The 12,752-nt window shown below is 39.4% G+C and overlaps 2 protein-coding genes across 2 annotated transcripts; one reads left to right on the forward strand and one right to left on the reverse strand.

Annotated features, from left to right (window-relative positions):
* The first annotated feature begins 2,087 nt into the window (after positions 1–2,087).
* LOC129592512 (diphthine methyl ester synthase-like) lies at positions 2,088–6,854 on the forward strand. The gene is made up of 7 exons (XM_055488567.1): positions 2,088–2,350; positions 2,422–2,482; positions 3,139–3,202; positions 3,767–3,875; positions 4,530–4,650; positions 4,794–4,833; positions 6,418–6,854. Exons 1-7 carry the CDS (start codon positions 2,207–2,209, stop codon positions 6,740–6,742), a joined length of 864 nt encoding a protein of 287 aa, XP_055344542.1. The 5' UTR covers positions 2,088–2,206; the 3' UTR covers positions 6,743–6,854.
* A 489-nt stretch (positions 6,855–7,343) lies between these two features.
* On the reverse strand, positions 7,344–9,276 carry LOC129592538 (uncharacterized). The gene is made up of 4 exons (XM_055488599.1): positions 9,065–9,276; positions 8,532–8,681; positions 8,295–8,415; positions 7,344–7,678 (listed from the first exon to the last, which is right to left on the reverse strand). The coding sequence occupies exons 1-4, from the start codon at positions 9,111–9,113 to the stop codon at positions 7,561–7,563; spliced, it is 438 nt and encodes a 145-aa protein (XP_055344574.1). The 5' UTR covers positions 9,114–9,276; the 3' UTR covers positions 7,344–7,560.
* Between the last annotated feature and the right edge of the window lie 3,476 nt (positions 9,277–12,752).

A 12,752-nucleotide genomic window follows, 5' to 3' on the forward strand; every position in this document is an offset into this window, starting at 1 on the left:
GTAAGCGACAGAGACTGATTCTTCAGAATAACAAATCGTAACGCTGGCAGTAGATTTACGATTTTAAAAACCTTCTCCATCTCCTGTAGTCCTGCACTGCAAATTAAATTAAATTTTGGAAATACCATACGCATTTTGGTATAGCAAACTTTATCTGGTATATCTGGTATTTAATTTTACCATTTGACACCTGCCTGATATACCATTGGTAAGTGGTATACCAGCCGTACCACAATACCAAATACCAAATGGTATCAACAACCCTAGCCGTCTGCGAGTTTTGATACATTTTTAGCGCTGTTCGCGGTTACCAAAAATTTTTGTGCCAAGCCCGTGCAGACATAAGTGCAGAGATATTTAGGCTAAAAAAACGCATGCTTTATTTTGAGCTCAAAATACGACAATATATCTGCAGCCCGCTACGATACACCGGGTATCCTATTTGAGTTGCCACTGCGCTACGATAAATCCACATTACTCAACAACTGTCTCAACACGATCGACTTAATTCGCAGTTTTGCGTGTACCCTTCGTAAATTCTCCTCTTATTTCTGAATGGGTTTGACCTTTTTTAGTGTATACGTACAGTAAAACCTGTAAGATCAATTACGGAAAACCGGAAAACAATGAACAGGCCTCTATATACTGAACGACCGAAAAGAAACCGGCGCTTCTCCGGGGCTTTCCATAACTGGCGCGAATACTGAAAGGTTGTTTAAAATTTTTGCTGATTAGTTTTTTATGAAACCGTACGCGACTACACGAGTCGACGTGCTTAAAGTACACACAGTTTATGGCAAATACCCATTATTATGTTATACTTGCCTATTATTAGCATCCGGAGATTCCGATGCTTCAGAAGCTTCGCTCTGGACAAATGGCGCAATGTCTATGGCTCCCGCAGCGGGCGACGCTCCTTTACTGGCTTCTACCGACAAATATTTTATTCATCGAACAATTACGGTATAATTATGCTGCACCACTAGCAACTTGTTTCATCAGAAAAAAAGTAGCAATAATAAAATAATTAGAATAAATAATAAAACAGCACCAGTAAACTAATAAAATAAAAAGTAGCAATAATGCCACAGATCGATGTTATAAAAGTGTAACTTTTTGTATATACAGTACTCGTATGAGAAAATCGATGCCGGGAATGTTTTTGCAATTAAACAGACACGCATATAAACCGCAGCTAGCGATGCAAATACAAACACAGCATTTATAACATAATACTTATTTAATACTGGTACGCCGCTGCATTGGACGATAGGTCATCAGAAAAATTAATAGGATGCAGCTTACTGTTCGTTGCAGCTCCATATACAGTTACGGAGAGCAGAGCGACGAACAGCATGCAGATTACCAACGAACGCCCGCTGAAGATCATCCTGAAGATGCAGAATAATTATTATGAAATAAAAGGATGTTCGAATTTGTATCTTAATGTGCTACGATAGGTGAACTTTATTACAAGGCAGAAGTTATCCCGAAAATTAAATGTAAAGTGCAAACGGCCGGAGAAGAGTACAAACGACCTACTCGTAGGTAAAAATTCTCTGGATTTTAAGAACGAAATTATTGATGCGTCGCTGGTAGCCCAAAAGTGCTGATTTGTCTGGCCCGATCAGACTTTAGACAATTAAAAAGCTATATAATGCTGCAAAATGCAAATTAACCGGTTTTGCCCAGGCACGGGTATAAGAAGTTCGTATGACTGGCTAATTAACTGCATGCAGCTGAACTCTCCTGCTAAATGTATCGCTATATGGATTCCGAGAAGTCCGACTACAACCCTGGAAAATCATATTCATTAATCGTTATCGAGCAAACAGGTTTCTCCGCATAAATTAAAATTCCAGAGTTGTTTGATAAATATTTGTGTTGACTGCGCATCATCAAATTTTATTAACAGTTTCTGAATTTAATGATCGATGTCGCGTACAAGTGCAATGGCAAAGAAAACCACTTCCGGTCTAGCAGACACATGGGCGGTTGCCTGCACGGCAGCAGCAACAAGTTAGCCTGCAAAGTGCCAGCTCGGGGCGGTAGCGCCAAATGTCTCAGCTTCGCGACTGTGAAGTGTACTGTTTTTCGGTTTTTCAGTTTTTCTTTGCAGTTGGTGAATATACTGTAGATATTTTGCGACATCTTGTTTCAGTTTATCTTTTGCATTCTGCTAGCGAGATATCTGTGATTTGTCGAGATGCTGTACTTGATCGGACTGGGTCTGGGCGATGTGGAGGACATTGGAGTGCGGGGACTGCGTATCGCGCGACAGGCTGTGCGCGTGTATTTCGAAATGTACACGGCGATTCTCGACGGTCCCGACAACGGGATCCCCGCACTGGTACTACCTGGATAGCGCGTCTCCTCGTTGTCTGATACCATGCCTGTGCAGCCCTGTGTTTGTTTCTTCAGGAGAAACTCCTGGAACGCAGCGTGATACCCGCGGATCGCGAAACGCTGGAGGAAAAGGCAGGTAGGTATGTTTTTCGCCGTTTCTGAGGTTTCCGTTTCTCGGTTCTTTGAATCTTTTTGCAATGTTCCCTGGCTTCCTCATATTTTTTGGTTGTGTGTATCATTTTTATAATTTTGTATGGATATTTTTCTTATTTTTACATTGGTAATTATTTATGCAGTTTTACTATTTTCTTATTAACAGTGTTTACTGTTTAGAGTGATTTCCAGATCTACAAATGAAATATTAATTTGTTAAATTAATTCTTGAATTGTTATTAATTTGTTTTAAATTAATTAATAATTAATTAAAAATTAAGAATTAATTAATTTAAAATATTTTACAAATAAATTCCTAAAAGAACCAGAAATAATTTTGTTATATTAATTATTAAAAATATTTCTGGTTCTTTTAGGAATTTATTTGTAGGATATTTTAAAATTTCCGGTCGATAAGATATTATTTAGGTATGATTTACGAATTTTTAGTTTGTTATTGCATTAGCGGTTAATTCAATATTTTTAGAAGAAATTGTTTCCAATTTTAGTATGAATATTTAGCTGGAAACTCACTAGGATGATTTTTACCAGTTAATTTCGGTGCGGTTAGATTAAGGGCTTCGGGAACGGACAGGAAAGAATCTTCCTATTAAAGCAGTTTTCTTTTTGCTTTGACAGATGACATCCTGGATGGAGCGGATAAGGACGACGTGGTTGTTCTGGTTGTCGGAGATCCTATGGCGTAAGTGCATGCAGTTGCAGTTTTCTTTCCGGATGGGTCGTTTGACGCTGGAGAAGTTTTATCGTTTGCCTTTTTTATTGATCTTATTTTTAATTTTGCCTGTGGTTTTGAATTTTAATCTTTGTGTTTTAATTTATTTGAAATATTAATTTTGTTCCTTAATTTTGTGTTGATTTTTAAATCGTAATTGTGCCATTCTTCATCTTGACCAGTGACAATGCTGAGGGTGGTGTTATCGTAGTACAACGGCTGTTCTGGTCAGGTCCTCTTTAATATCCAGTCCCCGCCAGTGTGTGTTGTCGATTTGTTATATCGGAAAACAATTTTTACGTACTTGAATAATTTTGTTCAAAGGCAGTTGTAGAGTTAACTAATGCAAGTTTCATAAATACGTATTTATTTACTTGGGCATTTGTTTAGATAACTTTTTATTCCTTGATTTATTTTTTATTCCGTTTTATTGTTTTACCCTTTCATTTGTTAGTGTATTCTATTATTTTATCGCTGTTATTTTAATTTTAATTGTATTTTACTATTTCGGTCCTGCATCGGTGTGTTGTGCAGTGCCACGACGCATTCCGACCTGATACTGCGTGCGAAAACCAAGAATATTCCGGTGAAAATCATCCATAATTCGTCCATTATCAGCGCAGTCGGCGCGACGGGTCTGCAGGTTAGAATTTGCCTGTTTTTGCTTGTCCTATTCCTGCTTTCGGTGTTCACGGTTTTTCTATTTACCTATCCCGTCTGTTAACCACCACGGTGAACGCTCTGTATATTTCAGCAACTTGAAGCTCGTTTTTTATTATAATTCTTTTCACAAGTTCTACGCTGAATTTTTTAATTATTATTTGTTAGCTCATGAACATTCCTGTTTAATTGTTTGTGATATTAGAATTTTTCACTAGTTTTCGTGCTTTTCGTTTATTTTATTTATTTATTTAATTTGTTTTATTGATTTATAGTTATTTTTCGCTAAGTGTAAGTATACTTTATAGTGTTTCCGTGTTTCCTATGTTTTGTGATGGTTTGAGCGGAAACCCTGTGAAAAAATCTGGAACCGACAAATTACCGAATTTCTCGATGCAGTTTTGTTCATTACATTCCGCTTTTGATCATTGCATATCATAGTCGATGGAAAAATCAAAACAGTAAGATAATAACTAAAATAATCTAAAATAACTGGAAAAAGAATGACTAAAAAAAGAAGCCGCATAGAAAATAAATATGATAAATAAAAAAGTACATAATAAAGTAAAAAAAATCAAATAAATAAAATGGTAAATAAACAAATCAGTTTAATAACGAAAGATCGTCGATGCCTTAGGTGTATCGTTTCGGTATCGTGGTGTCGATTGTCTTCTGGACGGAGACATGGAAACCGCGCAGTTTTGCCCAGCATATTTCCCAGAATCTTCAACGCGGACTGCATACGCTCTGCCTGCTGGGTACGGATAATTCTTTTTAAGGCACCTCTTGTTTTCTATTTTTCGCCCGTAATAATTTGCTCAATTAAATTTTTTTTCCATTTACAGATTTTAATTGCATAACCGGGTGTATTCGTACTCACGGAATGGCTTTTCTGTTGCAGACATTCGCGTCAAAGAACCCGACATGCAAGCGTTAATAAGGTAAGAAATATACCATTATATTTTCAGAAAATACTATTGTTTGCTTTTACATATTTACCGGCAATTGTTTTATTGGGAGCGATTTTTTTTCCTCTCAGTGAAGATAAATCGTGTGCAATTCTACTAGTTATTCTATAACTATTGTCACGTGAGGTTTGTCATTTGCCTGGTTAAATTTACTGTAAAAATAATTATTTTTTGATTTTCTGGAAAAAGGAAATTGGTTGGTAACTTAATGTAACCGTTGTAAAATCTGTAGGATAATAATATATTAATTGCTTTAATAGCAACTTTTTATTATTCATAATTTTTTAATTTAATAGCATTTTGTGCGTGCAGTTGTGCACCTACGCCAGTGTACTATTATTCTGGCATTTTTATTTTTTTAATTCTTGGTACTTCCAGTATTGTGAGTAACTTTGATTTCTTTGATGTACCTTACTTACAATTTAATTAAATTTTGTTTAAATCAAGTTGATCGTTGTGCGAGTTTTACGATTGCAATTTTTTGCCGATTGAAGCCCTATCAGCCACATTTATTGTCGATTAAAATCATTGTGAAAATGATCGTTAATCAATATTTTTCTGGTTTTGTGGAGGATCACTGTCATGCACTACTTTGTAATTGATTTCTAAAATTATCCGTTGAACTGGCTGCATTGTGCTCCTGTTCTGCAATATTAATAATAATGATAATATTCGTTTTAATATTTCAGTATGTTTTACTTTATTATTTTGTGCATGCATTTGTGCATTTATGCCAGTTTTGAATTGTTTCACTATGTTTTTACAATGTTAATATCTACAATGGACTTCAAACTTTTGTTACATTCGGTCCGGGACCGAATGACCAATAGAAATAAATGGCCAAGACCAAATGACCAATAAACTGGAAACGCGCAGTAATTGAACACTTGCTGTTTGCGCATTTTCCAACGAAAACCATCCACCGATATCTCAAACGAAAGAGAAAAAAATTTTATGAATTTTGATACGAAACAAGTTAGTTTTTATGGGATCTGACAGAAAAGCGACGCATCTAAAGTTTCTCGTAGACAGAGCATACAGTACGTTTTCTGTGTGAAAACTGAAACCAAACCGTGGATTCAAATGCTATGCTTTGTGTACGAGAAACTTTAGATGCGTCGATTTTCTGTCAGATCACATAAAAGCTAACTTGTTTGGTATCAAAATTCATAAAATTTTTTTCTCTTTCGTTTGAGATATTGGTGGATGGTTTTTGTTGGGAAATGCGTGAGGTGCAAGTGTTTGAACTCAACAGGCCGATGACCAGCCCGGAATTTGGCTGATTGAGTACAGATAAATAGCTGGTTGCGCGCGTTTTGTGAGTGTAACAAAATTTTGAAGTCCATTGTAGAATTACGTGTTAATTTTTAAAATTAAAATTAATAAAATTCTTTTCCCCGATTAATAAATTAATTTAATTAATAAATTAATTTAATTAAATTAATTTATTTAATAAATTAATTAAATTCTTTTCCCCGATGTCGACCGAATAATTGTACGAGGGAATTTTGCCGGATTAAACATCTCTCAGTCACATTGATTTATCGTGCATTGTAGAGGCCGGCGCGTCTACGAAGCCCCGCGTTTCATGACAGTGGCCCAAGCGGCCAGCCAACTCCTGGAGATTGTCCGCCATCCGGACCCGTCCACTGACACGGAGCCCCCGGTGGCCTTCACCGCGGACACGCCCTGTGTGGGAATTGCCCGGCTGGGCCTTCAAACGGAGCGGATGGTGGCCGGCCGCCTGCGGGATCTGGCCGAGGTGGATCTCGGCGGGCCGCTGCATTCCCTCATCGTCTGTGGTCAGCTGCATCCACTGGAGGTGGAGTTTCTGCGGACGTTTGCCTTGAATGATTTCTTGGATAGTGTGCCGACGGGATAATCGGTGATGAGGAAATATTGATTGCTGTTTTTATTTGTTGGTATTTTTTACTTGTGGATAGTCCGGTTGGCTAATTTTGTCGTGCAAAAAAATTCCAGATAAAAAATAAAATGTTTTACTTAATGGAAACAAAAAGTAATGAATACTTAAAAAGAACAGAAGTAAAAACAATGATTAATAGTTCCCCGACAGGAAACAATAGATCAGTTTATTTTGCCTTTAGAATAAAACTTTTATGAATAAAAAACTCTTAATTTTAATTCGACATTTTTATCGGTTACATCAAGGACTGCGTTTAATAAAATAATGATTAATAGTACAATCTTGAATGTTAAGAAAGGAGTAGAAATGGAAGAAAAAATTGTTAATTAATTCTGTAGCTTATTGATTAAAGTTCCTAGAAAAAGAATTACTATTCTTAAGTTATTGTTCTTTACTGTTATTATTAAGTTATAAATTTATTATTCCTTTAGAAATAAAACTCTTAGCCGTACAATAAGAATAGAACTCCAAATTTAAATTCGTTATTTTTGTCGGTTCCATGAAGTGTAAATGCGGTATATTTGCAATTTTAATCTTTTTTAATACTTTAAAAAACGAGACACAGTGTGCTTCATTCGTAAAGTAATAAAACCATTTTGCAGTTAAAGTTAGGTTCAGATGCGTTTTGCAAGTTCAGTAATAAACTAAACAGTTGTCCGCGTCGGTATGTCGCGCAACAGAATTCTAGAGAGTTCTCGGCATAGTCGTGTATATGGCACAAAATTAAGCGAAAACGCCACACAGTTTTGAAAATTATCACAGTTCACCAACGCTCCTTAAATGAAACGAGTAAGGCTTTGTAAGATGACAGTGGCAACCGGCACCATCACGGCAAGGATAACCGGCGTCCCGGTCCGTAGCGATGGACTGTTGTTACATAAATTCCCGGTACACCTGCAAACACGATCTTCATAAAGTGTGTGCGTGCGAAATTCGAAGAAGTCTGGTCCTGCATGTAGTGCGCAAAGAAACTTTGTTTTACTGTTGGTTTTCGAACTTTCTGGATCTTTTTCACCGTAACTCCCCAACCGGAAGTTGAGCCTACAGACTGCTTTCGCTCCATTACATATGTACAAGTTCCTCAGGCTACAATCTGTAGTAAAATTAAATTATTTATTAATATTAGTTATTATTTTTATTAATTAGTTATTATTATTAAATTACTTAAATTGTTATTATTATTACTATTAAATTAATATTAAAAATTATCTGTTATGCCTAAAACGTGTGTGTACACGTGTTTGTACACTAGAAACTTCGTATACTGCCGGGTCACGAGAGAGAATGCGTTTCCGTATGTTTCTGAATTTGACCGGTTACCGAAGAAATAAACCTGTTGTACCGGCATCTGTTAATGTAGATTCGCTGGTGAAACTGCTTACTGTACAGTTACGACTAAAACCCGATTTAACAGGGCATACACACTACGTCTTTATTAAAATCCCGGGACCGCATAGCTAAAACAGTAATATCATCGCATAATTATTTACATCCCAGACGCGTTTCTTACCAGCAGGATTTCTGCTTGAGGTGGATCGCAGTCTCCTCCTGATCCTGGCAGGTTTCTCCGCGCAGACAAGTACCCATCGCATTGCAGCCGGAATCACAGGCGCGCATCGTGACGTTGGTGCCTGTTAGTTGTTAACGCAAATGACAAATCACCGCAGACTATCAAGACTGATATGATATATGGACTGCTGGCTAATATTACGCTCATACGCAATAACAGCAGGACCGTGGCACTGACCTTCGATTTCGGTTTTGATGCAGAACCGCACGGTGTTATAGCTGTCATCGGTCGCCGGGCACTCTTGCGAGTAGGCACTGTCCATATTGTCGGCGCTGCATCCGCTCTGCGCCGAGGTACACACGTAGCAGCGTAAAGCGTTGAGTGACCCTACAAGCAAAGATAGGAACTGTTCGATCGTCCATTTTAACACGTGAACACGAAAAACGTACACAGGATTTAACACTTGTAATAAATCAAGAACGCTTCATTCACATTATTTTACAGGTCAATGGACAATTTTCAGTCTTAATGATCGCGGCCTTTATTTGGTACATGTATCAGTACAGCGATCGATGATGTCACACTAATAATTTTTAGGCCTTAATTGTACTGTGGGATTCTGATAATACAGCATGATAAATAACGAGTATGATTGACTTCCAGTGCCAGCTTATCAGATTTTCTCATTAGCAGGTCTCATTAACAGGATACTTTTAGAAGTTTGTTCATGCGTTCTGAACGGTTAATAAACAAGTGCAACGTGTACTTACCAGCGGCACCCAGGATCAGAGCAACACAAAAAATAATCGAGTTCCTCATTCTCTGTGCAGTAATGCAGATACCTAAACGGAGTACGAAATTCGGCGGGTAACACGTTTCGTAATAAATAATTACTGTAACAGAATCACTGATCACGCTAGCACAACTAATTTGATGCGCGCACCGAAGGCCGGAATATCGTGAAATCACCACACTTATCAGTCAAAAGAAAATTTCTTCTGACTGCATATATACTTGTAGCATGTGTTTGTTATCTGGTCAATTGTCAGTCTGGCTGCTGATAAGCAATACAATTCTGTACTGTTTAACCGTCCTGCACATACTACAAACAAACAATGCACTGCCGAAGATACGTAAACAATTGTACAGACGCATTGAGGTAAATGAAGATGCAGATGACTCAGGAAAATGGAAAATTTTCTTTAGTGTACAAGCTTGTCCGGTAATTTCTGACGAATCAATACAGCGATTTACACAAATTTGCGTGTTACGCCAAACTTCACACTACGGCGCGCCACGCCACACTGTTTAAACACGTAACTTGCATTTGACTGGCTGGTGGCTTGGTACACGCCATACAATTGTATGAGGATAATAGTAACTGCCTGGCGGAAGGTGGCTAGAAAATGGTCGGTGCAGTAAGCGACAATCTGCCTGCGGAGCGCATTTTAGGAAATTTGATAAACGTAGTGCAGTGGCCCTCGTTATAAGCGCAAATTTCGCGCTAGCTGTACCTTTACGTAGGAAATTACCGGACAAGCTTGTAAGTGGTCTACCCATATCATGCGGCTTTATGCCGAACACGTTGCTTATAGTTATGCCTATAATATTACAAACAGTTGCAAAATGGAAATCCGCACAGCGGTTTCGGTATTACCGGTACTGTTTATATACCGGTACGGTTGATATATAAAACACTAAAAACAGCAATAATAATACCGAATTTCGGTAATACCGAAACCGCTGTGCGGATTTCCATTTCACAACTATCCGAATGCTACGAAGTACTAGTACAGTATTAGTCACTGATCAGTTCTCTCGTACCAGTGAATACCGTATTTATTGTATACTGAATGAACAGCAATAAATGCAAAATAAATCAACAGCTAAAAGCATGCATTCCATCACTGAAATGCTGTACAGTTAGAAAGTTTGCTTGAAGATCGTTTTTAACCCGAATCAGGTTTCGACCCTTTTTTCAAAGGTCACAAAACAATGCAAAAATATTTGGAAGCGTGCGAAAACTTTCGTTTTCGAAAAGGAACGAGAATTTAAAACCATGTACCGGCACATGTCCCTGAGGAAGCCGATCAGATTTGCATCATCAGCGACATCTAGTTGAAGGTCCACTTGCCACTTGCCGGTACGAGATCGCAGATGCACGCTAGGGTTATCAAAATTTGCGTAACTACGTGTATGTTATGCTTCTACAGAGTAGAGATCCAGACTTCCAGTAAACAGCATTAATATTATTAATTTTTGTTATACTGTACCGGTAATACGCGTGTGGAGGCAGTATTTATCAAGCAATGCAGCTCAGTTTGCAAAGTAGGGGGGGATCCATAAATTACGTACGCAGCGAACCAGGGAGGGACGGGTCCAAAAAATGTGACAAGCTGTGACGGCCCCGGCGAACCCAGGGGGGAGGGGGCGATCAGCTCTTGTATTACGATTGAGCGAACCGGGGGGGAGGGGTCCAGAAAACGTGACGGACCGCTACGAAGGGGGAGGGAGGGGTGAAAAAACCGTGGTTTTCTGCGTACGTAATTTATGGATGCCCCCTAGGTGTGCGAAGCTATAGCAGCGTCCAAGTTGCGGTAGCTCGAACGTTTTTCGTTCCGAAGACACTTATACTGTACAGCTGCCGGGCTGTATATTGTTCACCAAATGCTGTAGCGTGCGCCTGATGAGTGCCCATGAGGAACTATGGAATTAGGCGTGCCGTTATCGTAGCACTATAATCCTTATTATGTTTTTCGCTTCCCAATAATTTGCTGACAGACAGACAAATCAAATGCCGGCAGTTCGCTTTTCGGCGGATTTCGCTGACCGACATGCTGTCAAAGCTGTTTTATTATTTTGGTCAATAGTGGGCTTAGTTTCGTGAGAAAACCAAGAGGGACGATGGTCGGCGATCAGCAGATTGTTGTTCAGAGACTTGCCGGTTCTTCGAGTTGTCGTTTCTAACGCGGCGGCGGGCAAACGTTTTGCAAGCCTTCATGACTTATCAAAGAATTATTCAGCAAATTATCAGACAACAGAATAGTGGCCAGCAAATGTTAATTAGGTCCTTCGTTTGGCAGGAAACCGGCAGATTCTCATTCCTACTCGTGGCGAGAACTGTGACGGATGTGTTTTGATGGCACACTTAGAGAGTTCGGGACCGCAGTGTGGAAACTGGTAGCAATTATCCTGAAACTGAAGGGAGGTACACCCGAAAAGAAAGAGAGAGAGAGAAGACAGGGTGTAGAAAATCTGGATGAAATGAAATGAAGTGAACCAGTTCATTTCATGGTTTTCCGCACTGTATCTTTTCGTTAGAGAAACTAAAGGTGTACCAGTTGGAGACCTTAAATGACTGCCTACACACTCCACGGCAACAATGACCCGAAGATTCCGTCATATGGAGAGCGTTATCTGAAATAATGCGAGATTGTCCCATTGTCGGCACCGCGACATTTCGCCGCGGACAACTAGTCGCAGGACTTTTGGTCACAGACATTTCACCGCCAGGCAATCTCGCCATGCGACGTTTCGTCGCAGGACATCCCGTCGGTAGGACTTTACGCCGCGAGACTTTCGGTCGCATGGCTGTTTCGACGCGAGGAAATTTCGTCTCAAGGATATCTCGACGAAGCGACATTTCGCCTATCAGATAAATGATTTGATAGGCTAAATACAACAGTCAGAAAAAAACCTAAAAAACCCAAGAAACCTGAGGAACGTAAGAAACCTAAGGAACCTAAGAAAACTAGGAAACCTAAGAAACCTGAGAAACCTGAGAAACCTAAGAAATCTAAGAAAGCTAAAAAAAGACCTAAGAAAGTCTAAAAAAGACTAACAAAACCTAAGAAAACCTAAGAGCAACCTACAAAAACTGAAATGACAATAGAATTAAGCGCGGTGAACTCTTCTGTGGCGATAAGTCGCATCGTTCGAAAAGTCCCAAGACGAATTGTCCGCGACCAGACGCCTTGCGTCGAAATGTCGCAAAGGGAAAATGTCTCAAAGCATAATGTCCCTAACCGAAGTGTCCCAGCGTCCGAATGTCCGGCGGCGAAATGTCTTCGCGGCGAAAAGTCACGCGTCGAGTTTGAGAGCGGCGAAATGTCACACTCCCAAATGTCCGGGTACGCTGTTGGATCGTCCGTTGCAACGGCGCATCGGTTATTATCCTCGCGAAACGATCATCGTATCACTGTGGGAAGTATCAGTTTTAAACTGATACTTCCCACAGTGATACGATGATCGTTTCGCGATGATCGTGCCGCGCATCACTGTTGATCATAAACTGACAGTTTATGATCAACAGTGATGCGCGGCACTGCAAGAAGTTGCCAAGCTTAATGGTGTTATTTTCAAGCAAACACAGCGACCCCCGAACATTTGTGCTTGCCCACCACACTCCGCACGATGTACCGTACAGACTGCATTGAAAAAGCATGGATCATCGTACGG

The sequence above is a fragment of the Paramacrobiotus metropolitanus genome, unplaced genomic scaffold (genome assembly GCF_019649055.1).
Source record: "Paramacrobiotus metropolitanus isolate TYO unplaced genomic scaffold, Prichtersi_v1.0 Parri_scaffold0000053, whole genome shotgun sequence".
Lineage (NCBI taxonomy): Eukaryota > Metazoa > Tardigrada > Eutardigrada > Parachela > Macrobiotidae > Paramacrobiotus > Paramacrobiotus metropolitanus.